The 27,815-nt window shown below is 47.9% G+C and overlaps 11 protein-coding genes across 12 annotated transcripts; 6 read left to right on the forward strand and 5 right to left on the reverse strand.

Moving 5' to 3' along the window:
• The first annotated feature begins 1,176 nt into the window (after positions 1 to 1,176).
• Positions 1,177 to 4,386, forward strand: TERG_05532 (uncharacterized protein). Of its 2 annotated transcripts, XM_003233611.2 has the most exons (3): positions 1,177 to 1,619; positions 1,722 to 1,978; positions 2,042 to 3,584. In XM_003233611.2, the coding sequence occupies exons 1-3, from the start codon at positions 1,311 to 1,313 to the stop codon at positions 3,165 to 3,167; spliced, it is 1,692 nt and encodes a 563-aa protein (XP_003233659.1). In that variant the 5' UTR covers positions 1,177 to 1,310; the 3' UTR covers positions 3,168 to 3,584. The 2 variants fall into 2 exon arrangements, with proteins under 2 accessions (XP_003233659.1, XP_047606628.1); XM_047749996.1 differs by having other exon boundaries at positions 1,177 to 1,978; positions 2,042 to 4,386.
• Positions 3,694 to 4,449, reverse strand: TERG_05533 (uncharacterized protein; the record flags this gene model as incomplete). The annotated part of the gene is made up of 5 exons (XM_003233612.1): positions 3,694 to 3,757; positions 3,820 to 3,856; positions 3,957 to 4,241; positions 4,309 to 4,333; positions 4,396 to 4,449. The coding sequence occupies 5 exons, from the start codon at positions 4,447 to 4,449 to the stop codon at positions 3,694 to 3,696; spliced, it is 465 nt and encodes a 154-aa protein (XP_003233660.1).
• A 534-nt stretch (positions 4,450 to 4,983) lies between these two features.
• Positions 4,984 to 6,006, reverse strand: TERG_05534 (uncharacterized protein; the record flags this gene model as incomplete). Its single annotated transcript, XM_047748451.1, has 1 exon — positions 4,984 to 6,006. The coding sequence occupies one exon, from the start codon at positions 6,004 to 6,006 to the stop codon at positions 4,984 to 4,986; it is 1,023 nt and encodes a 340-aa protein (XP_047604433.1).
• Positions 6,007 to 7,660: 1,654 nt separating this feature from the next.
• Positions 7,661 to 8,081, reverse strand: TERG_05535 (uncharacterized protein; the record flags this gene model as incomplete). The annotated part of the gene is made up of 2 exons (XM_003233614.1): positions 7,661 to 7,912; positions 7,980 to 8,081. 2 exons carry the CDS (start codon positions 8,079 to 8,081, stop codon positions 7,661 to 7,663), a joined length of 354 nt encoding a protein of 117 aa, XP_003233662.1.
• Positions 8,082 to 9,806: 1,725 nt separating this feature from the next.
• Positions 9,807 to 10,442, forward strand: TERG_12299 (uncharacterized protein; the record flags this gene model as incomplete). Its single annotated transcript, XM_047751278.1, has 3 exons — positions 9,807 to 10,047; positions 10,107 to 10,207; positions 10,260 to 10,442. 3 exons carry the CDS (start codon positions 9,807 to 9,809, stop codon positions 10,440 to 10,442), a joined length of 525 nt encoding a protein of 174 aa, XP_047606629.1.
• A 129-nt stretch (positions 10,443 to 10,571) lies between these two features.
• TERG_12300 (uncharacterized protein) lies at positions 10,572 to 11,411 on the forward strand (the record flags this gene model as incomplete). The annotated part of the gene is made up of 4 exons (XM_003233615.2): positions 10,572 to 10,821; positions 10,887 to 11,031; positions 11,089 to 11,134; positions 11,190 to 11,411. 4 exons carry the CDS (start codon positions 10,572 to 10,574, stop codon positions 11,409 to 11,411), a joined length of 663 nt encoding a protein of 220 aa, XP_003233663.2.
• A 200-nt stretch (positions 11,412 to 11,611) lies between these two features.
• On the reverse strand, positions 11,612 to 13,198 carry TERG_05537 (uncharacterized protein; the record flags this gene model as incomplete). The annotated part of the gene is made up of 1 exon (XM_003233616.1): positions 11,612 to 13,198. The coding sequence occupies one exon, from the start codon at positions 13,196 to 13,198 to the stop codon at positions 11,612 to 11,614; it is 1,587 nt and encodes a 528-aa protein (XP_003233664.1).
• A 322-nt stretch (positions 13,199 to 13,520) lies between these two features.
• On the forward strand, positions 13,521 to 13,835 carry TERG_12301 (uncharacterized protein; the record flags this gene model as incomplete). Its single annotated transcript, XM_047751279.1, has 1 exon — positions 13,521 to 13,835. The coding sequence occupies one exon, from the start codon at positions 13,521 to 13,523 to the stop codon at positions 13,833 to 13,835; it is 315 nt and encodes a 104-aa protein (XP_047606630.1).
• A 1,129-nt stretch (positions 13,836 to 14,964) lies between these two features.
• Positions 14,965 to 19,225, forward strand: TERG_05538 (uncharacterized protein; the record flags this gene model as incomplete). Its single annotated transcript, XM_003233617.1, has 5 exons — positions 14,965 to 15,428; positions 15,492 to 16,158; positions 16,227 to 18,108; positions 18,175 to 18,297; positions 18,351 to 19,225. The coding sequence occupies 5 exons, from the start codon at positions 14,965 to 14,967 to the stop codon at positions 19,223 to 19,225; spliced, it is 4,011 nt and encodes a 1,336-aa protein (XP_003233665.1).
• Positions 19,226 to 20,816: 1,591 nt separating this feature from the next.
• TERG_05539 (uncharacterized protein) lies at positions 20,817 to 22,850 on the reverse strand (the record flags this gene model as incomplete). Its single annotated transcript, XM_003233618.2, has 8 exons — positions 20,817 to 20,877; positions 20,942 to 21,361; positions 21,561 to 21,698; positions 21,826 to 21,882; positions 21,943 to 21,967; positions 22,018 to 22,138; positions 22,198 to 22,309; positions 22,381 to 22,850. 8 exons carry the CDS (start codon positions 22,848 to 22,850, stop codon positions 20,817 to 20,819), a joined length of 1,404 nt encoding a protein of 467 aa, XP_003233666.2.
• A 348-nt stretch (positions 22,851 to 23,198) lies between these two features.
• TERG_05540 (uncharacterized protein) lies at positions 23,199 to 25,613 on the forward strand (the record flags this gene model as incomplete). The annotated part of the gene is made up of 5 exons (XM_003233619.2): positions 23,199 to 23,890; positions 23,966 to 24,148; positions 24,220 to 24,554; positions 24,619 to 25,027; positions 25,285 to 25,613. Exons 1-5 carry the CDS (start codon positions 23,491 to 23,493, stop codon positions 25,611 to 25,613), a joined length of 1,656 nt encoding a protein of 551 aa, XP_003233667.1. The 5' UTR covers positions 23,199 to 23,490.
• Positions 25,614 to 27,815: the final 2,202 nt, after the last annotated feature.

The following is a 27,815-nucleotide window of genomic DNA, read 5'->3' on the forward strand; positions in this document are numbered from 1 at the left end:
CGAAGCTAGACAGCGAAATAGCTAACTAGTGGACTCAACCACCCGCTTTTTCTCTTCTGCAATGATTTGTGTCCTCTCACGGAAGATCAGCAATAATATGAGAAGGTCAAGGCATGCCTCGACTCGGAGTCCTGAAGGCCCGCCGGCCCTGAAGAGACGAAGATTTCTACGTCCAAGTGTGTGATCTCTGAGAGCCTGCCACAGATAAAGGCGAGATGCCCGCGGTACACTGGTATGATAACTGTGATATTTATAAGGGAGGGTATATTCGTCAGCCCACAGTGTCCTCGCGATTTTGAGTGTTGTCGAGCTCGCTAACCAGATGTCCGTGGCTGGTTGTCCAGTGTCTTTTCAGTCCTTGGTAATACGATACCTCTGGTGGTATATGTCACAGCTGCGAGCACAGCAATTGACTGATATAGCCGTTGACAGACAAGAGGTATGTTACTCATTATCTTCCGGCAACAACTAGTTAATTGATCCAAGGGTTAGCTAACCATCTTGGTGAGATCAGAAAGACACCAACGTCGTCACTGTCACTACGAGAATCCAGCCGGTCCAGCAGCGTTACAACAGCACGGCTACTCAATACTTGATGACACAATCACACATATCCCCATCTCTCTGCCACTATCATTATGAACTATGACGGCACCGTCCCTCCCGGGTCTGCCCCTTTCTTAGTTGTGATATATAAACAGCGCTACTTATGACGTCACAGCTTGCGCTTCTCTGGTTCGCTCGAAACATCCGGCAGAGGCGAAACACTTGTCCCCAGGAAATGTGGAAGCCTGTCAAATCATGTCTAATGCTGAGACTTACGTGCGGAGTACTTACAAGATTGAGTTCATGTCACTGCTCTTTAGCACAGTGCACGCCACCAGTTGCCTGCTGTTACCTGTCATCGAAGCCCCCGGACGAGACGGGGACAAACAGCCTACGATCATGCTCATGTGAATCGATAGCTTATGGATCTTTGGGCTGAACCGATCATCCCAGCAACTCGGATGAAAAAGGTCAATGATTAGCACTCGGCCGCCATTCAATCCTTCCTGCCTGCCCAGCATGGAGCGGAGGGCTGTGGAATCTTCCCCTGCTGCGCCATTGGGTTCCCGCCCTGACGTCTCTCTGGCCAACCATGGTTCCATGTTGTCTTTTTAATTATTATATGGGGGCTTGGGCTCCAAAATAATTCCATTGCCTGAAGTTTATAACCTGTTTTACGTCCGGTTTTTTTTTTCACACAAGATCGGGAATTTTCACTCTTCTTTCTCCATTGCTCGCTGGTGCTTTTGAGAGGACCAAAAAATATGGGCAAGATGTTCAAGAGCAAGGCTCCTCCGTCAAAGGAGGCTGCAGGTGCTCCTCCTGCTGCTTCTGCAACTGAGGTAGAGAGGGCGAGCTACCCTGCTGGTATGGTGACTACGCCGATTCCTCGATTAACATGGCGATCCGCGGTGATGGGGGTTTTTGTGTCAATGGGAGGGTTTCTCTTCGGCTATGACACTGGACAGATCTCAGGTATTCTGGAGATGGAAGATTTCAAGAGACGATTTGGCGAACCTGGTCGCAAGGACTACATGTTCTCGAATGTTCGTGCAGGATTGATTGTGGCGCTGGTAAGAATACCCCCATTCTCATGGATGCATCCATCGGAGCAAGGATTGATCTCCCTTGCTTCTCGTTCTTTCGGAGGCTAACCCTCAGTTTCATGATGACAGCTCTCGGTTGGAACGTTGATAGGTGCCCTGATAGCCGGTCCGTTGGCCGACAGGGTTGGACGGAAGTGGTCAATATCTTTCTGGTGCGGAGTCCTTTCGGCTGGTATCATTGTCCAAATAACTTCGCAAGAACCAAAATGGTACCAGGTAGCTATTGGACGGTGGGTTACTGGTCTAGGAGTCGGGTCTCTCTCTCTACTTGTCCCCTTATATCAAGGAGAGAGTGCTCCTAGGCATATTCGCGGTGCTCTAGTCAGGTATGCTGTTTCCCTATATGTCTCTACAAATTATTACGAGCTAACTTGTCCATTAACTACTAGTACCTACCAACTCTTCATCACACTCAGCATTTTCATTGCCAATTGCATCAACTACGGAACAGAAGCTCGTCCGGACTCTAGCTCTTGGCGAATTCCGATGGGAGTCACTTTCATCTGGGCAGCTATCTTAGGATTCGGCATAGTCTTCTTCCCCGACACACCCCGATATGACTATCGACACAACCGAGTCGAAAAGGCCAAGCGAACAATGATGAAGCTCAACGGAGTTCCAGAGAACCACGAAAAGCTGCATGAAGAGTTCAACGAAATCAAACGTCAGCACGAAGAAGACCAACTTACCAAGGACCAACCGTGGTATCAGATATTTTTTGCGCCCACTATGCGCTCCAGATTGCTTCTCGGAATAACACTGCAAGCTTTCCAGCAGTTGACGGGTGCAAACTACTTCTTCTACTATGGAACTTTTGTCTTCAGAGGTGCTGGCCTGAGCAACAGCTACGTCACCCAGATGATTCTAGGAGCTGTAAACTTCATCGCTACCTTTATCGGATTATACAACATTGAGCATTTCGGAAGACGCAAGTCTCTCATTGGTGGAGCTCTCTGGATGTTCGTCTGCTTCGTCATATATGCTTCTGTCGGCCACTTCGTACTCAATCACGATGAGCCGGCATTAACCCCTGGAGCTGGCAAAGTGATGGTTGCTTTCTCATGTCTATTCATTGTTGGATTCGCATGCACATGGGGACCAATGGTATGGGCTATCATCGCCGAATTATACCCGTCTCGATACCGTGCTACCGCAATGGCAATGGCAACAGCATCGAACTGGCTGTGGAACTTCCTTTTGGCTTTCTTCACGCCCTTTATTGTTGGTGACATCGATTTCTTGTACGGCTTTGTGTTCGCTGGCTGCCTGATAATTGCTGCCGCTCTCGTCTACTTTGGTGTCATTGAAGGTGCAGGACGAACTCTCGAGGAAATTGATTTAATGTACCATTTGCATGTCAAACCCTGGAAGAGCTCTAAATACGTTATTCCTCCTTCTTTCCAGAAGAATGGAGATTCCAATGGAGGAAATGGAACATCTGCTCCCGCCTCACAGGGTCAACCTGTAGAGCTTGCTACCGCTTCTCAGGACCAACCTGCAGAGCTTGCTACATAAGCCCCTTATGAGCCAACTCCCTCGTTGAATGATATCATGTCGTTGAATTCTCCAAATCCTGTTTTACCCATAGCAAGTTAAATCACATTATACCGAACTGCTGGATTTTGTGTATAGCGTCTGGTTTCGCTTCTTGGTTGTATATATACAGTTTATTCCCATGGGCCTAAAGTCAGAATTTTTCTTGACTGTCATATCGTCAATTTATTCATCTTTTCATAAGCTTTTATTTCATACAAAATCGCAACCCTGCCTCCAAGTTGCACAAAACTTTATGCAGTAATGCAGTCCAAATAACCGAATACTCTCTACATACTGGAGAGCATACCTCGGTTCCCTTTGCATTGTAACTTGAGCCTCCATGTCAGTGGAGACGTCTTATAGCCTTGAAGCGGGTGAAAGGGCATGGCGGCTGGGTTTTAACCCCATTGGTGGAGGCCAACTATCGTAAAATCCCAGTGGCAGCGGCCAGGGGTGTTTTTTTCTATGAACTGGGAAAACGGTGTGATGAGCCTAGAGAAACACTTTATGAACGGGACTTCTCTTTCTGTGCCTGTTCATATACCCAGTCGTTTAGACCAGCGCGGTTTCTATTTTTCCCAAATTAAGTTGGTTTCTGCCATCACATCATGTTCTTGGGGAAATGACAAACCTTGCGATTTCAATGGCATAAAACTGCATACGGACAACTATATGCACAACCGCATGTCAGCCTTAAACATTTCTTGCATTATCCCTGTATAATTTTCCCCCATACCATACAACGCGTCAGGGTTTTGCATTGCTTACCGAAAATAGTCTCTTTTTCTCCGTACTCAAATTTCGGGTTTGCTCTCAAGAGAGTACCAAAGTTGTAATCAGCAACTTTCTCTTCATATTGCTTCATCCAGTTTCGCCATTTTTCCTTGCCAGCCTTGCTCTTCATTTCATCCTCGTCAATTGTCGCGGCAGGGTCGAAGTCAGGAAACTCGGTCTTGAAGCTCTCATATATCTCATCATCCAACTTTGTGAGTCGAAGTTTTGATCCGGGTGCTCGCTCGAGAATGGCCCAGTATGTTGACATTTGCTGCACGGCTGTAGGCAATATAGGAGGTAAGTAAAGTGTTTACCTCGCAGGGTGCGAGAAGCATGGAAGCCAAACCTTTAACCGCAAATTGCTTTTCCATCTGGAGAGTTTTTGTTAATTTGCTTGCGCTGCAATACTAGAAGCCGAAGTAAAAATGCTTACATCTTCCAAATTCTGAGCCGTCTCCGGGTCGAACGAACCCAAGCCTGAAGCCATTTTGAAATAGATGCGCCTTTATCAAATTTGTACGAAGAGAGGCGGGGTGAGGGAGGGGTGAAAGTTGAGCTACACGACTAAGATAACGCTCAGGCTGCGAAGGATAAGGAAGATAGGTATACAGATGAAGCAGAATGGCTTGGATATGACGGTCGTATAAGCCTTAGCCTCGTAATACGTCTGTGAGGTTTGGATCTTGAATGTGTATCAACTTGTTCTAACCACTACGACTCACCCGCCAAAATTAATCGATTATCGGATTATTATAACACCGACGTCCCGATAAGATTATTATGTAATATTTGCCAGGCCTCATTAGCGCGATAGAGGATTACGTCATTTTATTTTAGTTTCGCTGGCATTTCTTTGTTGTATTGATACTTCGTATCCATATTAGATGTTGTAAACAGACAACTTATGCTAAACCACCGAGATAGATTGGAGGTATATAAAACAGTACATTTATGCAAAAAGAACTAATCGAGTTCTTCGATTCGACCTTGCTCTACGGCCGTTCGAACGGGATTTTCAACATTAACAACTCCTGTAGCACGTAGCCTGTAAGAAGGTAGGATAGTCAGCAACGGCAATCCCATCAGTTCCATAATCAAACGGTGTTATAGTCAAAAGAGTTTTGGAATCTAGGAGACAGTACCTCTCAAAAAGCACAAAGAGTCTCTCAGCTTCTCGCTCCTTCTCTTCCTCAGTCATCTCAGGCCCATTGTCCACAGGCTCAGCATCGAAACGTTGACCAGTAATCGGATTGATGGCCGAATTAAGTTCCTTGTTACCTTTGGAGCTGTAGGCTTCCTTTGCACTTTCAGGGATAGCCATATCATGAGACATGAGGAAGCCGGCAGCAAAACCGTACCCTACATTCCTCACAAATTCACTGGCATTGCTTCCGGATAACTCGAACATGAGTGCAGAAATGCCGTCTCGCAGGCTAGGCGCTACGGGAGATGTTGATAACCGTAGTAAGCGGGATGAGAGTGTATTGGATTGCCCTATAGGTAGATCACGATCGTTATCTTCAGGAAGTAGAAGCCATTCCATGTATTTTCTCGGGCCTTCCGGGGCAAACGAGTATATCTTCCTCAGGAGAGTGAGTAGTGGAACTGCGAGAGTCTCTAGATCAGATGGCTTATGCATGGCTACCGCCTGGTCAAGGATATTAATCAGTTTATCCACATTGCAGTTCTGGTCAAATTTTGGGAAGAGTGGATTAGTGCTGAATGGCTTGCTTTTCTCCGCCGCGAGATCTAAGTTAAGCAATGAGTTGACCAGATAGTTGACTGGAGCCTGCAGCGGTGGAGTTGGTATCTCAATGCGACTTAAAATTTTGAGTATGTGGGGTATTGACGGCGAGAATGCTGCAACTTGATGAGGGTAGTAGTTTGTAATATTAAACATCAGCTTGAGGGTCTCTGAGAGAGCGAGTTCGTCGATGGGAGTAAGCTTCTTCTTTTTCCCCTTGGAGAACTGCTTGGAATGTCGATATATGTGCTGTACTGGTGTTAGTCTTTCAGAGAAGTAACAGATCAGTATCGGTGTCATACGTTATTGATACTCTCTCCTAGAGAACACTCGCTAAACAACTTATCAAAATCCAGATCTGAATCGTAAGTCGTGAGGAATAGAAGTCGTGAGCATAAAAATTCATCGTCCGAGTTCTCTTCCTGTTTGTCCCCTCCCAGTTAAACGACGTAATACCGCTTGTGTCGGAAACCAAAGCACGTACCTTCAACTTCTCTGCCGCTTTTCTTCCATTTCCTAGGTCGACAAACCGCTGGCGTGTGGCCTTCTCGAGCAACAGCGCATTCGCCAGACATCGTAAGGCTTCTCGGCATATGATCGCATCTGGTTCGTCGAACCCGTACGTAGACAGAGTCGCTATACCCTACAAGTAGTCCGTTAGAGCCGTGACATGCGCACCCAAAACCATCTGCTTCCGTACCTCCTTTTCATATATGGGGTCTGCATTCTCCGGCTTTCGACCGTGGACTCGAAGTTTTTGTAGGGTCTCGATCAGCTCTATTTGAAACGGTACGTTATTATGACGGTCAGTGCATGAAGAGGGCGTTTTGTGGCGGCGCATACGGGACGTCTGAAGGGCCTTCTGATCCAAGTCTGACCGTAAGGTCTTGAGCAGGTGGCTGACTTCGATTAACTTCTCTGATATTTGCGATATCGATTAGCGAATGCGCGGGAGATAGTTAGGGGCTGCAGCCATACCTTCGCCTTGAAGCTCTAGAGTGTCCATGATGTTGTGATCGAGACAGACGCAAACGGAGGAGTCCGACAAACAACGGAGCGTCGTTTCGGTCCCCTTCTCGTCTCTAGGTCTTAAAGTATTTCGATATACGTGTCGGACGGGCGCCCCTGGATGGTTCTTAAATAGTTGAAATACTTGGTTCGGGTCGCTGGTTGCTGGCTAGCTAGTTCGTTGTTCTAACCAGCTAGTGCAGGACGGGTACAAAGGGCGGCGGCGGCGGCGGCGGGGCGGTTGGCGCACTTCTTGGGTCTCTCTTCTTCCTCGCTACGCCTCGAGAAACCGGAGCCTTTTCTAGGGAAAGCAATCAATATTAATTTATCAGTAATTATCTGGTTAATATGGGGAATAAAGAGGCTTATAACTAACTAGTTGCAGTGGGCCATAACGCTTAGTTAAAAAAGCTTTACTTTAGCTGTTAAGGCAGGCCTGGGCCATATATACCCTCCCTCCCCTTTAGTTACGTACCGCAGCGTAGAGGCCGATATGGCGATTACAGACGAACAAATAGTGATATTCTAGGGGGGTGAGAATAAACTAAAACGGCTGTTGGAGGCTGGAAAATAATGTTGCATCATCGTGCATGCAGCATGTTTCGGCCCATCGAGAGCAGATACAGCAAAGAGTCCTCCAAGGTCGCTAAAGAACATCCAAGAAGAGTCTTCTACCAACTTTCATTCATTGTGTTCGGCCGGTCTAATGCCATAGTCACAGTCGCTAGCACGGCACAGCGGGCCCCTTTCTTTCTTCATCGCTATGTTCTAGTTAGCTACCCCCACAGCATAACTTATACTTTGTTCTTTGTTCGTACATGGAAAAATTAGCCAAGAGGCATCCAGCTATAAATGGCTGGCTGGCCCAGTGCAGAGATTTCGGCTATGAAACGAGGCCCTGGTCTTGACCTCTCGGCATGTTGGGAGTAAGACGTGTTCTTGCTGGTCAATCTTCTTCTATGACGACCACCGCAGTCTTGCTTCCACAGAGGGCGATGCGGTCCTCGCCTTTCACACGGTATTCGCGACCGGGGTTTGATATCAACCACTCGTAGTTGGGAAGACGGAAAGACCCTCTGAGCAGGAAGACCTTGCAGTTCTGAAAATACGGCCTGACAATCCAGACGACAGCCGAAGGGTTATCATCCTCGGTATTGCAATTGTAGTAGTGAAATGCTCTCTTGTTGTACATACGGTACTAGTAATCACAAGGATGGGTTAGAACGTCAGTGTATTTTCAGTAAACCCGATTATTTTCACGATACCTCACGCATGACCGTTCTCAGCGTAGTCCGTTTGTTGAAGCAGTCCAGCGAGGCCCAATATTTCCTCTTCCTCCTAGACCTAATAACCTTGACAACGGGCATCTCGTGTAGCTCTGGGAGGGTTGTGCAAAAGTTTGGACGAAGCAAATAGTTACTGTGTGACAGATGTCCTGATTATGGCAGCAATGGAGGGTTGGGAAGAAAAGGTTGCGGTAGAAATGGCTGTGTGTGTTTCAAATATTGTGATGGGGTAGTGAATATATTTCTACCACCCACATAAATATATGAACCTTAATGTTCACAATATTCAATTTGGTGAATTGTACTAGGCTAGGAGATATCAATGCTCCGTAAAGCAGCACTACTCATAGAGTAAAATGATAGAACTTTCAATATTCCTCTTGGAAAATTACCCTCGGAGAATCAAGGAATTAATTTATCAAAAATTAGATTGGGGTATTTAAATTTCTTGTTAGGAGATTTGGCATCAGAATAATGGCGTTCATTACCTGACGAAGATGTCGGCTCAGTGGCAGGTATCCGGGTCAATACATCAAATAGATGATGTTCAGGATCGAGTTTGACATTGAATTCGATAGACAACACCAAACCATACCTTTAATGTCCATCTTCAGTCAAGAAGACGTGATAGGCCTGGAAGCCGATGAGAGATCAATCTGTCCACCAACGATACATCAGATTGATGCTGTCAGGATAGCAGAAAACGTACTAGGATGGATTTGCATCTCATCCGTGGTACATATGGCTGCTGTACCGTGCACCCTATAGTCTCAATTGCCGGAGGACTGTACGGCTGTCATGGAAGCAAAGACGGTAGACGAGAAGAAGTTGACAGCGTCCATTTTTGAATATAGGTTGATATTTGACAGATCGAAGAAGCCGCGGTTGTTTTTTCGCTCTTTCCTCTTACGGATATATAATCAGGTGACAAATATGTTAATCATGTGATAGTGTTTATGTAATATAAAGTTTTAAGGTTTGCGGAAAGTTTATTTGAAGGATTTTGAGTGTGGAGAAAACAAAGTTCTTGATGTCGGACGTTGATTTGCAGCCGAAAGTCCATGTCTTTGCTGCTCGACTGGGATGATGGAGAGCGAGATGCAAGGCTGAAACCCAGCCGCTCTGGCTGAGAGGAGGGGGCTGTGGTGATACATGGGCGGAAGATGTTGCCGGTTGAACTGCTGCAAAGGCCGCTGGGCGGGTTGTTATACCTGTTTTGCATGGCAAGGGAGGCGCCAACGAATGCAGGGACGGATTTTGTGCGCGAGGAACAGTGTATGTCGATTCTATAATAATATGGAGAAAGGGGACAAAATGCAAGGAATCCTAGCAGCCGACCAGTTAGAACTGTGCTATTAGGACTGGCCTTCCACAGCCGATGATGTACCCACAGAACTGGACCTTAGCAGTTTGCTATATAAGGCTCCAAGCCTGCCGGACAAGACACAGCACCAATATACAGCTAAGAGAATCAGTCGAATAACCTCGAATTAATAGCCATGACCGGGCTGTTAGAAGGATATCCAGCCGCCCATCTCGGGTTGGTTGTTCTACTTCTCGCCGGGGTCTTTTGGATATGTTTGAAAGTTGCCCCAACTACTCGAAAGGTGCCAGCTACTGGCTTCCCAGTTATCAAGCTAAAATCAAATGACATGGAGCCAGGCCTTATCGAAGGATCCAAACTGGTATTGACCACATCATGACCTTTGAAACAAATACTATTCCAAGGGAAAAAGCGGATAGTTCTGACATGAAGCCTCACAGTATCCAGACCAGCCTTATGAAATTCAGGTCCCGGCAAAGCAGATGATAATTCTGCCTCGCAAATACTTGGATGAGATTAAGCGGTTTCCTGAGAGCCAGATGAGCTTCAAGGCTCTCGTTAAAGACGCAATGGCTGGGGAATATACTTTCATCGCAACTCACGATCATAGCTTGGTGACTGCTCTGCGGCGTGACCTGACTCAGAACATAGTTCATGCCCATGAGCTGCTCCAGGAAGAAGCTACCTCGGTCGTTAAACATAAGCTTGGCTTTTGTGGGAATGGTAAGTTAGGTACCTTTACTGTACTCTTGAGGAAGGCTTTTATAACACTGAGAACCCAGACTATGCACCGGTGAAACTGTTGCCTACGCTGCTTGACATGGTGTCTTCTATGACGAGCCGTGTGTTGGTTGGTCCGCCACTTTGTCATAACAAAGAATGGGTAAGGCTCCCTTGTATTCATGCTTTGGAAGCTGCTGACAATAAGTATCTAGCTGGGATGTCTGTTGAAATACACTGAAGATGCATTCAAAGCTGGTATGATTCTGCATATGACCCCAAGCATAATTCATCCGCTTTTGAATTCCCTGCTTCCGCAGCTATGGGCTGTACGGCGGCACTACGCCACTGTTAAAAGGTTGGTGACGGCCTATCTACTTGTACGGTACGATAACTAACGGCGTATATAACGAATCAGGTTGCTCAAACCGATTCTTGAAGAACGAATAGAAAAGCTCAAGGATCCTGCATATAAGCCTCCAAGGGATATTATCCAATCCTTCATTGATATAAACCCGCAAAAAGGGATGTCCTTAGATTTTCAGGCCACAAATCAACTCATGGCCGCATTTACATCCATGCATACAACCTCCATGAATGCCTGTCATGCATTGTTCCAGCTAGCTGCAGCACCAGAACACGTGGCTCCTTTGAGGGAAGAGATTGAGATGGTTTTAGCAGAAGAAGGAAGTATCACTTCGAAGGCTGCCATGCTGAAACTCCGCAAGTTGGACTCGTTCCTTAGAGAGTCTCAACGATTAAACCCATCGTCATTCGGTAATACCCCTTCTGGCCCTCTTAATCTACAGAAAGTGGAAGTTAACAGCTATTCACCCATTTAGTTGGCATGGAACGAAAAGTGTTAGTTACTACAAAGCTATCTGATGGCACGGTTCTACCAGCAGGATCTATATTTGGGTTCAATTCTTTCCAGATAAATTATGATACTCAACTGTGGGAGAACCCTGAGAAATTTGATGGGTTCAGGTACGTGACAAGCTTTCAATCACCCCCAGATCAATGCTTACGATTTCAACCCTGCAGATTTGAAAGGCTACGGGCTGTTGAAGGAAATGACCACAAGTACCAAGTACGTATAGACAATTTTGGTGCCTCATAATAAGAAAATTACTAACACATTCTAGGCCACTTCCATTGGACTTGAGAGTCTATCATTCGGCCTGGGAACACATGCTTGTCCTGGTAGATTCTTTGCTATCAACGAAACCAAAATTCTCCTTGCTCATTTGATAATGAATTACGACTGGGCTTTCCCAGACGGACAAGGACGACCGAAAAACTTTACTCTTATTTCTGCTCTTATTATCAACCCAGAGTCTGAAGTATTATGCAGGCGAAGACAGTAAATTCAATCAGACGCGGGCCCGGGAAGACCTACTTTGGGAAACATAAAATGGGAATGAATATTATCTGTTTTGTAATGAACAATAATGTTGAGGTTAGATACTTTGAGAAATTGATTAACATATTACTGAATAGTTCGTAAGTCCATTTCATAAAACGTAGTGAGGTCGTGACTAATTTTGAACATATGAAAAAGGCACGTTCAGTTGGATTCACTCAGCTTTTTCCACTGGGGAGAAATTGAAAGGATCAGGGACATGCCAGCAGCAACTATCCCGATTATAGAAACTATCTCGATTCCACCATGGTATGCGTTCAGGACCAGTTTCAAACTTTCACCTGTAAATTCATCACGTAAAGAAGTGGTAGAAAACTGAATGACTTTCACTACCTTGGGATCAGTGCTCGTAGCTGAGAGTTTCCGTAATATACCAATGAATGCAGCCTGGGAAGCCTGGTTGAGAAAGAAACCTCCAAGAGACTGTAGAAAGAATGTTGCGGCGATAATAGTTGGAAGATCTTCAATCTCAACCAAACTCATGTTCACGATGATAGGTACCAGGTAGGCGGTACCAATTCCGATTCCGGTGATAACTTGAAATGCTGCGCATTTGAACGGTGTTGTTGCTGCGTCTAGAGTGTAAAGGAGACCGGTACCTATGATTGTGAAAATTCCCCCGATGACCAGCATTGGGGTATAGTATCCAAATTGTCCAATCAAGTAGCCAGAAAGTATTGAAGAAGATGACATGGCAATCATTAACGGCATCATACGGACCCGCGACTCAGATACCGACGCTCCATCAAGGACCTGTGCGTATGTCGGCAAGATATATAGATGAGCTGCCAAAGCCCCTGCGAGAAAGAATGTAAAGGCAGTACATGCAGCTGTATCCCGAATAGTAAAAAGGCGAAGCTTGATGTTCGCATACTTCCCACTCCACCACTGGGAAAGGAAAAAAATGACCAAGAGGACTCCGAATGCGAAACGGGTGACGTTAGTTATTGTGTCGCTCCACGAATCTGTGGTTTTCCTTGATTGCATCGAAATGACATAGCAGACCATCGCAAGCCATATAATCACAAGCCCCGGAAGGTCAAGTAGGAGAAACTTTTCCTTCCGTGATGTTGGCGGTGGGACAACTGTTGGCACGATGGCGAAACAAAATAATAAAGCAATGAAACATAGGCTTCCGATAGCGGCGTTGGTATAAAACATCCATCTATAAGTCACAGAGCCAAGGAAGAGCGTCCCAATATATGCACCAGCAATATTAGATGTACCATATGCTGCACCAAGGATACCGATATATTGCGGACGCCAGCGTTCATTTTTTATAGTGTGTCCAACAATGGTATAAGCACCAGTTATGAGTCCTCCTCCAGCTACTCCGGAAATTGCGCAGCCAGCAATGAATGTCTTTGATTTAGCCGCAGCGCCGCAGATAATCGAACCCAGTCCGAGAATAAGAAGGGAGATCAGGAATGCAGGTTTTAGAGAAAAGCAGCGGTAGATTTTACCCCAACTGGGCTGAAGGCTGGCAAATGTCAAAATGTAGGCGTAGTTATACCATCCGCCATGTTCGGTATCGTTGAAGTCGCTTGAAATCTGAGGAACAAGTGTTGCAAGAATAGCAGGTTCGAGAAATGTCAAGAAAATAGAGAAAAATAGAACAGCAACAAGCCCGAAGAACCTCACTCTGTCGCCTATTGTTGATGGCTTCATGGCGATACTGGTATCTGCCAGCTCTACTGGCCTTTTCGGAGACTTCTTTTCGGGCTCCCACATGATATTTTGGTAAAGGCTGGCACCGGTTCGGTGAGAATTATAACCGATGGACAACTCCAAGGAAGAGAATAAGAGATGAATTGCAACTTAAAAAATAAAGGAGAGACATCTGGCAAAAAAAAAAAAAATATTATTAGTAGGTGTGATAAGGTCAGACAAAGCTGGCATTTATCAACTGTTGAGGGCGTTAGATCTACGTGCACAAGATGAAATAAGACAAAGGATCCTTGAAGCGCCGCTAGCAAAGAAACAGCCGATCCCCGACATTTCGTCCAATAACACTTGCATATATATATGTACTGAAGATCGAAATCATTATTTAATGCGCTGTTCAACCTGTTTGGTCAATGGAGCGTGCCTGAGGATAGGTTGTGTTCCTGTTTTCTGGGTGATGAGCCTGAGGCGCTCTGCCGCTGCAGGGTGTGATCATCTCCCGCAAATGGTAGTCAGACAACCGGTAATGGTTGAAAAGGGTATAATTGGCTTGAAGCACAGCATTCAACTACTAGATGCAGAGAGCCTAGTATGGATAGCAGCACTGGGTTGTTGCCATGGTTCATCTGATGGTAGGACGGTGGCTAGATACGCTCTAGGAATACCTGCATCTTGCTTTGATCAAGATGGAGCCAGTGAGTAAGACCAAACAGCTAGTTCTCTGGATGCAGGATGAGTTGTCGTGACATTGCAGAGCAGTTTAATTCAACGAACGATTCTGAACTCTTGATGTGGTCGTTATCATGTTGTCCGCCATTCAACTCCACGACATAGATAGGTCAGCCATCAGTGTAGGTCTCGTACACGACGTCAACTAGCCTCTTATAGCTTTCATTCCTCTCTGTTGTTCAGATATTTCGATGGTGATTGCGAGGTATACAGCGTGAGCGTCCATCGAGAGACTTGTTCGCGGTTTGATTATAAGATATGGGAGACGTGAACATCGCTGGCTTATATGCTTCGAGGTGTGATTGCTGTATCTTCACGGCCGATCTCCTTCACCCTCACCCTCTCACACTCCGCCGTAGAAGCCACCATAAGCCTTTAGTTATCTTCGTCGGTTGGAAGGCTCACCTGTAGGTTAACGATCCTATAGACGAAAGGCAGGGAGACGAGACAGCGCAAGGATAGCCCACCCATGTCAGCCTAAATCAGATATATATCGCTCATTGTTGGTTTTTCGGTGTTGTAACTACTGCGAGTGCCGGTGGTTCTGTTGATGTTGTTGTTGCTGTCGTGTTGTGAGAATTGTCTCGACGAAGGAAAAACACCAACGTCAAGCCATCGCCAACAACGTCAATCAACCAACAACGCCGTCCCGGCCTCGACCAGACGGCGGTTGTTATCCGCACCTCCGTCCTCCTCTGCCTTTATGAAGAAACACAGCCTCGTCTCTATTCATCTCTCATAAATAGCGCTAGCATCTCCACAGGAACAATAGCAAGCAAGATCCGACTAGCAAGGGACAACAAAGAAGCGCGCATTCAAAGCATCTCAGGGAACCAGAAAAAGTCACGAAGTACTCTGTACTGGACATGATACCACAAAAGAACCAGTGTCTAGATCCATATCGAGGCCATGGCTGCTGTTCATTTACGAGGTGGTGGCCTGCCTTGCCACGGCTGCTCGTTCATGGCCTCCTCCCAGGACGATGGACTGACTTGCTCTTGCTCCTGGACATTGCTGGCTAAGACAGGATATACAGATGGGAGACGGCGGGCTACAGCTCGAATATAAAACCACCATTGCTGTCGTAGCAAGTTGACATCTCGATGCCTCAGACCTCGCGTCCAGGCGAGCAGCCACCGGCGGTTTCGGGGCCTGTCGAGGGGCAGCGGCTGCGGGCAGGATGGGCATCTCTCTTCCGCTTCACGTCTAAGAGGCATATTGCTCCTTTGACTCTTGCTCTGGCCTTTAGCATAGCCCGTGGGCTTGCTGTCCCTTTGCTTGCCTGGATACTAGGCAGCCTGTTTAATGTCTTTTCAAGTTTCGGTTCTCACTCGATCTCTGCTGGCCAGCTGCTATCGACTACCTCCCTCGAATGTACATATATTTTGGCCCTTGGGTCTGGTGTCTGGTTTCTGGACTGGGCATATTTCTCCTTGTGGGTTATCTTTGGCGAGCTACAGGCTAAAAATGCGAGGAGATGGGCATTTGAAGAGTTACTACACAAGGAGATGAGATGGTTTGATGGAGTCACCGACGGGCTCCCTGCCGTTTTACCCCGGATTCAAGCGTATGTTTATACCGCAACCCGTTCGGAGTTCTGGAAGAGCACTATTAATGGCCTCTGATATAGCTACATCCGAGATCTCCAGCTAGCCACGTCACAGCCGCTAGGAGCCACTCTATACAACCTTACTGCTGCTATTGCCGCTCTGGTCCTGGCTCTGTACATGTCGTGGAGTCTGACACTTATATGTCTTGCTAGTGTACCGCTCTGTGCCATCATCATTGCCTTCTTCTCCTCAAAGGTCCAACCAAAGATTGAAGGGCAACAGGTAGCACTCACTAAGGCGTCGAAAATTGCAACGACAGCCATTTCTTCCGTTGACGTGGTAAAACACTTCAACAGTCAAGATACAGAGGCTGAAAAGTACAAAACTGCAATTGGCATCGCTGCTCATTGGTACTACAAAGAGGCTCTCTACAGTGCTTCTCAGATTGGCCTAATTTCCTTCCTAACATTTGGAATGTTCGTGCAGGGATTTTGGTACGGCAGTTATCTTGTGGCAAAGGGTAGTCTGAATGCTGGTCAAGTGTTGACAACATTCTGGGCCTGTTTACAAGCAACACAATCAATAGAGGAGATTATACCCCGACTGATTATCCTCGAAAAGGGACGGACGGCCTCGGCTACTATTAAGCAAATATTCAATGATGCTTGCCATGCATGCGCATCGCGGGAGCTTGGAGGCGTCACTCTTTCCCCTGTCTTCTGTGAAGGCGATATTCGATTTTCAGAGGTAAATCTGGTCTTATCCCGTGCTGTTATTTGTGTAATCCAGCTACTAACAGTGGTCCCGTTCTTCAGGTTACATTTGCATACCCATCTCAACCTGGGAGAAGAGTCCTAGACAATTGCTCTTTCTTCTTCCCAGCGGGCGATACAACTTTCGTTGTTGGCAAAAGTGGCTCAGGGAAGAGCACTATCGGAAATTTGCTTATGAGATTCTATGCACCAACGTTTGGTGAAATTCATATTGATGACAGGCTGATCCAGACTCTAGATATCAGCTGGATTCGCAATAACATTACTCTTGTTCAGCAGGAAAGCATTCTTTTCAATGAGACAATGCTGAAAAATATCACGTTCGGCTCACGCAATGTTGAAGAAACGACTGCTCAGGATATATTTGCAGCCACAAAACTTGCAGGTCTGCAGGATACCATCCTTAGTTTCCCATTAGGACTCGACACAGTTGTTGGCTCGGGTGGTAGGTCCCTGAGCGGAGGGCAGCGACAGAGGATGGCATTAGCTAGAGCCAGGTTACGGGATACCCCTATATTGATACTCGATGAGTCTACCAGTGCCCTAGACTATTCAAGTAGGATCTCCCTAATGAACGCAATTCGCGCATGGCGACAAGGAAAGACCACCATCATCATTACGCACGACCTTTCACAAATTCGGTCTCAGGATTTTGTGTATGTCATTGACAAAGGAGAAATAGCCCATCAGGGATACAGACATATCCTTGAGAAGAAGGCAGCTGGTGTGTTCGATCTTAATAATCTTGCGACTCTGCCAACAGACACCACGCCAGCTACCTCTAATTGGAGCGCGAAATCTCCAGGTCCCATGTCAGAAAAAAGGAGAAGATCAAGCTTCAGCAGTATAGAGCGGCCAATGACTGAACGACGTTCATTAACCACTCCTATTTCTCCGTTTTTTCATAACAGCCTTTCTCTCGAGAGGACATTTTCTGAGGCGGAGCAGAGCAGTCAGTCAAGGAGAAGCAGTATGGTTGAACGTCTCATTGACCACACGAGCCCCAGGTTCAGAAAGGCCCCGTTAGATGCATTGGACGACCAAAGAGTCGAAAAAGACTTAGAACAACCGCCGTCAGCGACCAGTGACAACCAAACGTCTTCGCTCTTGAAACCAAATAACGAGCCATTGCAAACAAGTTACTCGATGTCACAGATTCTCTTGACCGTGATACCATCGTTATCAACTTCAAACCGAATGTCGTTACTTCTCGGCTTTATCGCTGCCTTTTTCCACGCAGCTGCAACGCCATGTTTTTCTTACGTATTCTCACAGCTATTAACCACTTTCTTTATCGTCGAAAACAGATCTCGACTGGCAATGCAATGGGCTCTTGCTGTATTGGGTGTAGCTGTTGTTAATGGGATAGCATCCTTCTTCATGCACTATCTTCTGGAACGATGTGGCCAGGCCTGGGTCGACCAATTCCGTTACAAAGCCATTCGCCGAATCTTACAACAGTGCAAGTCTTGGTTTGAGAAGGACGAGAACAGCCTATCAAACTTGACCCACTGCTTAGATCGGAACCCGGAGGAAATGAGAAACATCGTCGGGCGGTTTGCTTGCTTCATGTTTGTTGCTGCCGTTATGACACTGATCGGATTTATCTGGGGAGTGGCAGTGTGCTGGAAACTGGCATTAGTTGGTGCTGCTACGGCACCCCCTTTATATGGTTTGACAAGGTTATATGAAAAAATCAGCGGGTTTTGGGAGAACAAGTCGAATGAAGCGAGCGAGATAATGGCAGGCGTGTTCACGGAGACGTTTCTCGATATTCGCACAGTTCGATCACTGACATTGGAGTCATACTTCCATACTAAACACAACAAATCCAATGGGAAGGCCTTGACAGTTGGTATCAAGCGGGGGTGCTATTCTGGTTTGCTCTTTGGATTCTCAGAGTGTTCAATTCTTTTCGTTTATGGTAAGTCCATCTGCCACGCTTCACTCCACTCCGGTGTTTGATATGGTACTGACATTGTCTGTATAGCTCTTATATTTTATTATGGGGCTATCCTCGTATCCAGTTCTCAGTATTCAGCTAAGGATGTTTTGATGGTCTTCTCAATGCTACTTTTTAGCATGGCAAATGTGAGAGGAGTGCTCTCCCTGGGTAAGCAATAGTAGGTCCCGGTGATATCTGTTCGCTTATTAATTGGTGCATAGTTCCCCAAATTAGTTCTTCGAGAGACTCTGCAACCAGGGTATTGCATCTAGTTAACATGCCAGAAGACCAGTCGCATGAAGGTCAAGGAAATCTCCGCATCCATGACTTAATGCCTCTTAATTTTAAAGACGTGGGTTTCAGTTATCCAAACCGACCGGGCAAGAAAGTCCTTAATAACTTCAACCTTAAAATCCCCAAGGGCTCGTGTACTGCAATTGTGGGACCTTCTGGCTCTGGGAAATCAACCATTGCATCTTTGTTACTTGCTCTTTATCCATCTCCACCGTCGGCGGGTAACATTGGTACTATCACACTCGGCGGTGTGAACATTCGCAATATTCATGTCCCGACTCTCCGGTCGTTGATATCGATCGTCCCCCAGGACCCGACACTCTTCCCAGCATCTATCAAAGAAAATATTGTCTATGGCCTACCTGAACACTCTTCACTGAATACCTTTGCCAATATTCAAGCTGCTGCCACAGCAGCCGGAATCCACGATTTCATATCCTCCTTGCCATCAGGATACGATACTCTTGTTGGAGATGGTGGAGTTGGTGTCTCTGGCGGCCAGGCGCAGAGAATAGTGATTGCCAGGGCACTCGTTCGCAGACCACGGCTCCTAATACTCGACGAAGCAACGTCTAGTCTTGATGTTGAGAGTGCAACTGTGATAAAACAAACGGTAGCGAGGCTGATGGCTTCTGGAAAGAGTTTGACAGTGATAATAATCACACACGCAAAGAATTTGATGGAGTTGGCTGATAATGTAGTTGTTGTGGATGGCGGGGCTGTAGTTGAAGAAGGGACGTTCTCTGGCCTGAGTAGTCGAAGTGGTGGAAGACTGAGGCGTTTGCTAAGAATGCAGCTGTAATTGTGCGAGCACCTTTATAAGGGGTATTCGGGGACTATAATATTCTATTTTCTTTCTTCAGGCCCAGGTGCATGTGCATAACAGGTTTAAACAATATCGAGAGTCTCCTTTGTGCTCGAGAGAAGTTGAGAAAGCGCCATTCCTTGAGTTAAAGCATCTACAAGTATTCTTATAACGTCGAGAATCTCAGGGTCACCATAAACAGGGGGAGGATATGGATCAAGACATCCTTCAAAGACGAGCAGGGACGCTCATTTCTCGGATTCAGATGCTATGGCATCCATAATTTACATGGGAATGATTGCTTGAAGTCGATGGCTGTCTGGAAGGTAAGGGGGCTCAAGAGAATTGTATCTGACTAAGCAGGAAGTCGCCATCACGTGAAGGTAGATATTCCCTGCTTTTTATTGGTCCATCGGGAATTATGCGGATATAATGTGACCAATAGTCGTGCAGTAACATTGTCCAAGCAGTTAATTTAAAACCAGCCAAAATACGTCTTTGTCTATCAACACATAAAATATCAGGCTGAGGAGAAAATTCAAGATGCAATCTCTATACCTCCAGTGCTACGGAGTACTCCGTACCTTCATGGAGTTGCTTTCCTCCTGATGGGCCAGGAATAAGCAAAGAGGAAAGGAAGATAAGGAAAAAGAAACGACGAAAAAAGGTCGAAGCCACCACGCAGAGTACAAACCTTAGACGAAGTCGATCCCAGACATACTCTTTGATAGAGCGCTACGATAGGCCGAGGGTGAAGAGATCTGAGGCCCCTCAAGACCTGCTGGCATGCTCAAGATGGGGAAGGGTGCCCGCTGCCAGGGAATCGGATTCGATGTATCTGATCCGTGGCGGAGGAATGGAGGCTCAGGGCGAGAGGGAGAAGGGCAGATGTGCATGCAGAGATGGGGCGGGCAGAAAGAAGTGAACGCCACCGGCGTATAAAAAGGTTCACCCGGTCCTTGAGTCTAGGGAATGAGGGTGTTTCCTTTCTTTCGATAATTCTGGTTATTTTTACTGCCTTGTTTACTGTTGTTGATGGTCTGTTCTACTCATAGATGATATGTCGAGACATTCTACGGAGAAAAAGACTAGGAAAGACTTGCTATTTGATCATACATGAATAGCGTGAGGAGTGAAAAAGAATAAGAGAAATACCATGATATTACCATCAATCTTCCATCTTCACTATCATAATCATGGACTGTTGTTGATTCCATGCTGGTTCCTCTGCACTCAGCAAGAGATAGGCGACTCCCGTTTCTCGATTGTCGACTAGATTTTTGGCGGATAACTTTGACACCCATATCCAACAATGCCGTCGCTGAAATAACACTAAAGAAAGGAAAATAAAAGAAAAGAAGAACGAGGAGGTTGGCGAGAGAGATATTCCCAAAATAAGGATCAGCGGTGCTTTGCTTGAAGATGAAAAATAAGATGATTCTATGCCCGGGTCGAAACGAGGAATATTGTGGCAGACAGGCAGAAATCCAGGAACAGAAGGGTATATAAATGGCCCCCGAAAGAAGAGAGAGGGAGAAACAGCTGCAAAGATGCTATTCATAACAAGGGGATCACGAGAGAAAGCAGACTACTCTGTATCTGAGAACTTTCTCTTTCCCATTCCTGGTTTTCGGCCGGTGATGACACGGCTGTTGTGATGTTAGTGATTGTCAAGGTATGAAAGGGGAGGAGAAACTGAGTGTTAGAACATACACTATGTTATACCCGTGGAGTGCGCGGTTGGCGAGATCCTTTCTCAGGCCGACCAGAAAGAGTTCCATCTCCTCCCTGGACCAGCCGAGAACCTCGACGAGCAATCCGAGAGCATATGGCTGGAGAGCATCAGAATACTGAACCTGCTGGTACCGACCGGCCAGTTTAAGCTCTGGGTCCTTTGGCCAGGGGTTGATGGGCAATTTAAACTGTTCCTCCTTGACATCTACAAAGCCAGCTTCAATCATCCATTGCTTGACGTTCTCTGGCGCTGTCAGGGTCTGGCCGATGAGACTGCATGCCTTGATACAGTTGGACTCCCACTGGCGAAGATGGCAGTCTTCGGGGATGGAGTTGTCGTCGCAAGTTGCGTACACATCAGTTTCTTTGGCCTCGACATAACCGCCTGGCATCAAGTTGCTATTTTCCAGCCATGATCAGCCAACAAAACTCAAACCAAGCGAAAAGATTGGTAGCTTGAGCGGGAGCGGCAACGGGAGCGGGAAGCCAAATGCGAAGAAGCCAAAAAAAAAAAGAAACAAAAAGGGCAAGAAGTCGTGACTGAGAAAAAGCAAGCAGAGGGCTAAACTCGGTTCAACGGTTCGAAGTGTTGACATACTCGTATATTTGCGAGAACAGACGACGCCAGTCACGGATGGCGCCGTTGAGGTTCTGGAAGTGGATGAGATCGAAGCGCTGTCTAAATGTCCAGTCGCTTTCGGCGTCATCGATCTCGAAGGAGATGTTTGGCGAGACCCTGGCACGAAACGTTAGTCAGACAGACTTTTTATACGAGGGTTCGCACGAACGAGAAAAGAAAGAAAAGCGAAGACGAAGACGAAAACGAGCGGAAGGATGGGGGAAAAAAGAACCAACGAACTGACCAAGTCGGCTGGATGGGCGAGATGTCTGTGCCGATAACGTGTGTGGCTGGATATGCACTGACTGCAGCGTAAGTACGAAAAACCCCAACGGTCAAGAGGGCAAAGGGAGCAACGAACTCTGCGACGTCCAGGGCCCAAATGCCTGATAGATGGTCAGTACAGGGTAGAGAGAGCGAAAAGAGGGCGGCTCACCTGTGCCGGTGCCAATGTCGAGTATCCTCTCTGGCTGGTCTGATATGGGCGCAAAGATGAGGCGTCCGCCAAAGAGCATGCCGTATATATGCTGCAAGAAGTCATGACGATCCGACTCCGCCTGGGGATGTTAAAAACAGTGAAAAAAAAAGGAGGGAGAAGAAAGAGGAAGAGACTGACTTCGTCATTGGGTAGACAGTATCGTCCTTCTCTGAACGAGGCATAACGCCGTCCGTTCCTGTAGACATAACTGGTAATGCTGGAGGTCAAGCTCTGCAGCGAGTGTTCATCGCTGTTTGCCGGCCGTTAGTTAGACAAGACGATTGATGCACGAAACATGAAGAGAGACGAGACAGAACTGACCTGTCGCTGCCCACGGCCGAGTCGCTGTCGTCGAACTCGTCCTCGTCGTCGACCGCCAGCTGCGGCATCTGGTCAGGCTCAGGCCGGCGGACAGGCGAGCCAGGCGAGGACGAGACCTGATGCTGCCGCTGCTGCTGCTGCTGCTGCTCAAGGGCTGCAGCGCACTCGTCTGGCGACGGCTTGACCATCTTTGCCGGCCGCGGACCGTCGAGCCCGGGCTGGTGGTCGTCAGCAGTCGTAGCGGGCGCCATCGAGGATGAATCGGACGAACAAGAGGGGGTCTCTGCTGGTGCTCGCGCCGGAGACGAAGCTGCTGGAGGCACTGCTGCTGGCAGATTCGAGGTCGCGGTCGATTTCGATGTTGGCGCAGCGCATGAAAGGGAAAAGCAGTTGAGCCAGGCCGCCGTCGTATAGCCGTTGGATTCGCGGGATGCAGCAGGACACGCAGCAGAAGCCCCGGCAGCAGACATCAGGCAGGGAACTCTCCGCAGACGCCGCTGGATAACTCCGTAGATGTCTCTCTCTCTCGCTCTGTCTCTCTCTGCCAGTATCTCTACCGGTATCTCGCTCTATCAGTGTCTGTCACTCGCTCGCCGTCCCAGCGTCTTTGTCCGTCTGTCCGTCTTTGTCGCAGCAACATCACCAGGCGAAGAAAAGGAGACTCCAGAGCCGGCCAGCAGCGTCTGACAGGACTCTGAAGACTCTTCTGCTTGTGTCCCCTGTCCTCCTGGGGGGGCTATATCTGGCCTTCCGGGGGTTGTTGCTATAGTCCTGTCGTAGTGGCTAAGGGGGGCCATGTCTGGCTGCAGCGTCTCCCTGCGGGCTTCTGCTTGCTGCCGCTTCCCTGCTCTTAGCTGCATGTAACTATTTCTTTTCTCAATCCCGGCCGGAGTCAAGTGTGAAGTCGAAGTGACTAGCTGATAGTCCCGTAAAGTAGTGAGTTATGTTGTATGTCGTAGTTTTGTTAGTGATCTAGGCAAAAACATCCCCCCCGGTTAACTAGTTAGGTTGTATATCTATCTTCGCCCTGGCTGCTGCTTGCACTCACTGTCAACGACAACACCGTCAAACAGCAACCAACCAGCAGGATAGACAGACAGCTATCTGACCATGCTGACGACGACGACGGTGCTGGGCCTCGCTGCCGCTGCCGGCCTGCTCTCGCACTGGCAGCTCTTCCTGCGCGGCGAGTGGGAGTGCCATACGCCCGCCGTGGCCGCCGTCTACTCCCTCGCGGCCGCCGGCTTGCTCGCTGCATTCTGGCTCGTCCAGCGTCTGCCGCTGCTCGACTCGCTGTGGGCGCTGGCAGTGCTCGCGGCTGTCTACGCGCTCTCGCTGTTTGCCAGTATATCCATCTACCGGCTCTGCTTCCATTCGCTCAAGCAGTTCCCAGGCCCTGTCGCTGCCAAACTGTCGGGTTTCTGGTCGGTTGCCTGCGCCCTGCCACAGTTCAAGTTCCACGAAGCTGTTCAGGCCCTTCACGCTGAGCATGGCGACTTTGTCCGGATCCGTCAGTGTCTCCTGTTGATTACATTTCTTTGATGGTGGTGTGGTTGTGTGGTCGTTGATGCTGACGTCTCTGCAGGACCGCGCGAAATCTCAGTCAACAACGCTGCAGCTGTGCGAGATATCCATGGCTACGGCTCCGTCTGCCTCAAGGGGTCCTTCTACGACCTCAATTACCCGTCCAGGTCGCTCCAGATGACCAGAGACAAGGCGTTCCACTCGCGGAGACGCCGCACCTGGGACCGCGGCTTCAGTCCAAAAGGTGCCCCTGAACCCCCTATCTGAGCAACTGTCTAATCGAGAACATCTCGACTGACTGGTTTCTACGTCTAGCATTGAGCGAGTATGAGCCTCGCGTGTACCAGCACTGTCTGGACCTGGTCAAGCAGCTCTCCAGACTGGCCGGTACGCCGGTCGACATCGGCAAATGGTTCAAGTACTTTGGCTTTGACGTCATGGGCGACCTCAGCTTTGGACGGCCATTCGACATGCTGACCACCGGCAACCCTCATTTCCTCTTTGGCATGATGGAGTCCAGCAAGCCTGTTGTGGGAACGCTCATTGGCGTCCCCTGGCTCTTCATTCTCTTCCAAAAGCTGCCCGGAATCAGCCGTGTACGCTCAAACTGGATCTCCTGGTGCGGCGTCCAGGTCCAAGAACGAATGAAGGTAACCTTCTCCTGGTCTATCAATACATATAATATATATAACTAGAGTGCTAATCAAGATATAGCTGGGAACTACACGGCCTGATCTGTTTTCATACATCCTGGGCAATGATCTCAGTGAAGCTACATCTGATGGAGACCTGACTTATGACGCTGAATTGGCCATCGTGGCAGGCAGTGAGACCACAGCTCTCAACCTGACGACAGTCCTCTACCTCCTGGCACTGCATCCAGAGCAGAAAAAGGCACTCCAGGCCGAGGTCGACCTCCTGATACCCACACTCGACCACTTCTCGCACCAGAAGCTTGCATCTAGCCACCTCCTCGAAGGGTGCATCAACGAAGGCCTACGGCTCTACCCTCCCGTCCCCAGCGGAGTGCAACGCCTGACACCCCCGCAGGGAGCAATGATCGCAGACAGATGGATTCCTGGAGACACGATCGTCTCGACTCCCACATACACTCTCCATCGCGGTACGTATCACCATCTCGTATCCCTGCTAGCTTGTTCCTTTTTTATTTCACATTTGTTATTTTGCTTTCCAACACCTCGTTTCTTTTTCTATTTTTACTTCATGATCACGATCAACAACTTATCTTTTGCCTTTTCGTATTTTCTCGGTCGTTTCCCTTTCCTCTCTTCTCTCTCTCTTTTCCCACAGATAACTACTTAGTGTGTTATCCAGATTGAATAATGGCATGCTGACATGATTATAAATTACTTGATCTAGATAGCAGATATTTCGTCCAGCCCAATCATTTCATCCCCGAGAGATGGTCGTCTAAGCCCCAGCTGATCATTCGCAAGGACGCGTTCAACCCGTTCCTGGCAGGCAGATACTCCTGTGCCGGCCGTCCGCTCGCCATGATGGAGATGCGCATGCTGCTCGCGATGGTCGTCCGGCTGTTCGATTTCAGCTTCCCCAAAGAGAGCCGTGCCGGCGCCGAGAAACTCTACGATGGCAAGGGCGGATTCAGAGACTACTTCACGGCTGGAGCCCCGACGGTTCCCCTGGTCTTTACCAAGCGGTCTCTCGATACTGTGGCCAATGGGACCTGAAAATGCCGGGTTTGTTTGTTCCCTTCTTCCCCCCCCATCATCATTCTAGCCCTTTTCTCCCCCTACGACCCAATGTGTGACTCCCTCCGCACGAACTAAGTATCAGACCAACGCCTTCCTATCCCTTTGTTTCCTGACTTACTCCTCATCCTTCATCCTTTTCTAAGCGGGCGGCGGGCGGTTTTCTTTTCTTTTCCTCTTTCGGGTGTATATGCATAATGAGACAAGACAGTCCGCGGGTCCCCCCCTTTCTTATTCCTCCTGCCTTTTTTTATTATCTTTTCTCCAACCCGAGGCCGAAATGATGAACAAGACATGACATGACTTTTATTTTCTTTTCTTCCTTTTTTGCATTCATTTTTTACTTTTTTATTTTCATTCTTTAGTGACGAGTTTCCTTGCTGTACCTCTTTTTTTAACTATCAAATCAACCAACCAGCCAGCCAGTCAACCAGCTTTACCTACCAACCAGCCATCCAACCAACCAACATACCAAATCGCTCTATGAAATTGGGATGCGAACTGAGATATAAAAAAAAGCAAGACAAACGCATTATTGCATAGGCAGCACAGCGTCCGATTGAACGTCGAACGCCCCCCAATTCTTGTCTCCCTATCACTCACACCAACCAATCCAAACCAACCACAAACCCCCCCAACAATCAAACGGAGGGAAGCGTTCAAAGACGTTACTGTTGGACAGAATCGCCAGACCCGATCCCAATCGGCCTCCCAAGAGTATGAAAGCGAACCATACCGCCGGACGGAAGGGTCAGAGAAGAAGAGAAAAAAGCAAAGCGCAGAGATAGTTAACTTAACATTTCGCAACCTACATATAAGCTACAAGCATACGGAGTACCCTACTTGCCTGCCTTATTCAGCGGCAGATCTACGGCTGGCTGCACATAACGATCTGCCCGATATTAAATACCCATCAATCAAATCACATCAAAAGTCAACACAGTGGTAAGCTGACTGAAATGCTAAAGGAAGAAGAAGCAAAGGGGGAAGGGGGCGAGGAGCAGGAGCAGGAGGGGGGTGCACGAAGAAGCCCGGTTTCCCACCCTCTTGTCATCCCCTACACCTACATACATGCATAACATTAAAAAATTAGCCCAGTCGTGCCCAAGTTATGTATGCGTTTGCACGATAAGAAGAAGAACAGCCCTCCTGTACGAGTCTGTATGAAACGTCTAACGGTATAGATTATCTCGGGCCCAGCCAGTCCCAGTTCCCGGTTCCCAGAGTGCGTTCTGTCCAGCCTGCAACGTCGTACCAACGCCGACCCGCTGAATGGGAAACGTCCACACCCCGAACCAGCCTGACGGGACGCGGGCATCGGGTTCGGTTCATCCATGAGCCATGGGTCTTCTTTTGCACTGCTGGATGTCCGGGGCATCATCCTACAGTATAAGTATGCCGCTGGGCTGCCGCAAGCGGTGATTTGCTAGACTAAACTACCCGGACCCCTTGACTATCCAGCATGTCGGGCTCTTGTCCGCTTCGCAGCATGACATGATATGTTCGTCTAGGCGAGAAGACGGCATTCTTTCTCTTTTCTTAGTATTTTGTGGGTTTGCTGCCATTGTTTGGTTCGTTCTTGCATAGAGTTTCTGCTCCTCCCCCGGGCCCGGTCCAGGTAAGTAGGGATGTTTGAGTATGCGAATGCGAGTAGGGAAGTGAAAGTGAGAAAGCAGACTTTGTCCCGTCTGCTGGTCTGGTGGCTGGCTCCTTTTTTGGGCCGACCGACCGACCTGTGTGATCAACCCGGTCTCGCTGCAGAGTATTATAATTAACTGCTGCAGGTGCCTGCACACACACTAACTCGGGAATCCTGACCGTGTTGACGGCGGCCTGCTCGCAGGGTACAGCCGTAGGTTGCTATACGCCGGCCAATGCCAATGCATATGGACGTACATAAGAGCGTACTTATGTACGGAGTATATGCAGTATGTCAGTATCATGGCGTGATCAAGGTAGAAAGCCGTCAACCGCCTTTTGGTTTCCATGTTATACTGTAAGTACTGTTGCATTGAGCAGGCCAGGATATGGGATGGGATCAGGGGATCCCCCTAGCAGAAAGTCTCCAGGACAGATGAGGCCCGTCTAATTTGCCCACATCGAAATTAGACAAACGCTATTCAATGGACCAGCCCCAAGGAAAAGCGCGCGAAGGGACGAGCCAGCAAGCATGATACGAGC

Source organism: Trichophyton rubrum, assembly GCF_000151425.1.
Source record: "Trichophyton rubrum CBS 118892 genomic scaffold supercont2.6, whole genome shotgun sequence".
NCBI classification, from domain to species: domain Eukaryota; kingdom Fungi; phylum Ascomycota; class Eurotiomycetes; order Onygenales; family Arthrodermataceae; genus Trichophyton; species Trichophyton rubrum.

Coding starts and splice junctions, on each gene's coding strand:
- TERG_05532 (XM_003233611.2), top strand. CDS start 1,311: ATGGGCAAGATGTTCAAGAGCAAGGCTCCTCCGTCAAAGGAGGCTGCA. Junction 1,620..1,721: donor CAGGATTGATTGTGGCGCTG/GTAAGAATACCC, acceptor TCATGATGACAG/CTCTCGGTTGGAACGTTGAT. Junction 1,979..2,041: donor ATTCGCGGTGCTCTAGTCAG/GTATGCTGTTTC, acceptor ATTAACTACTAG/TACCTACCAACTCTTCATCA.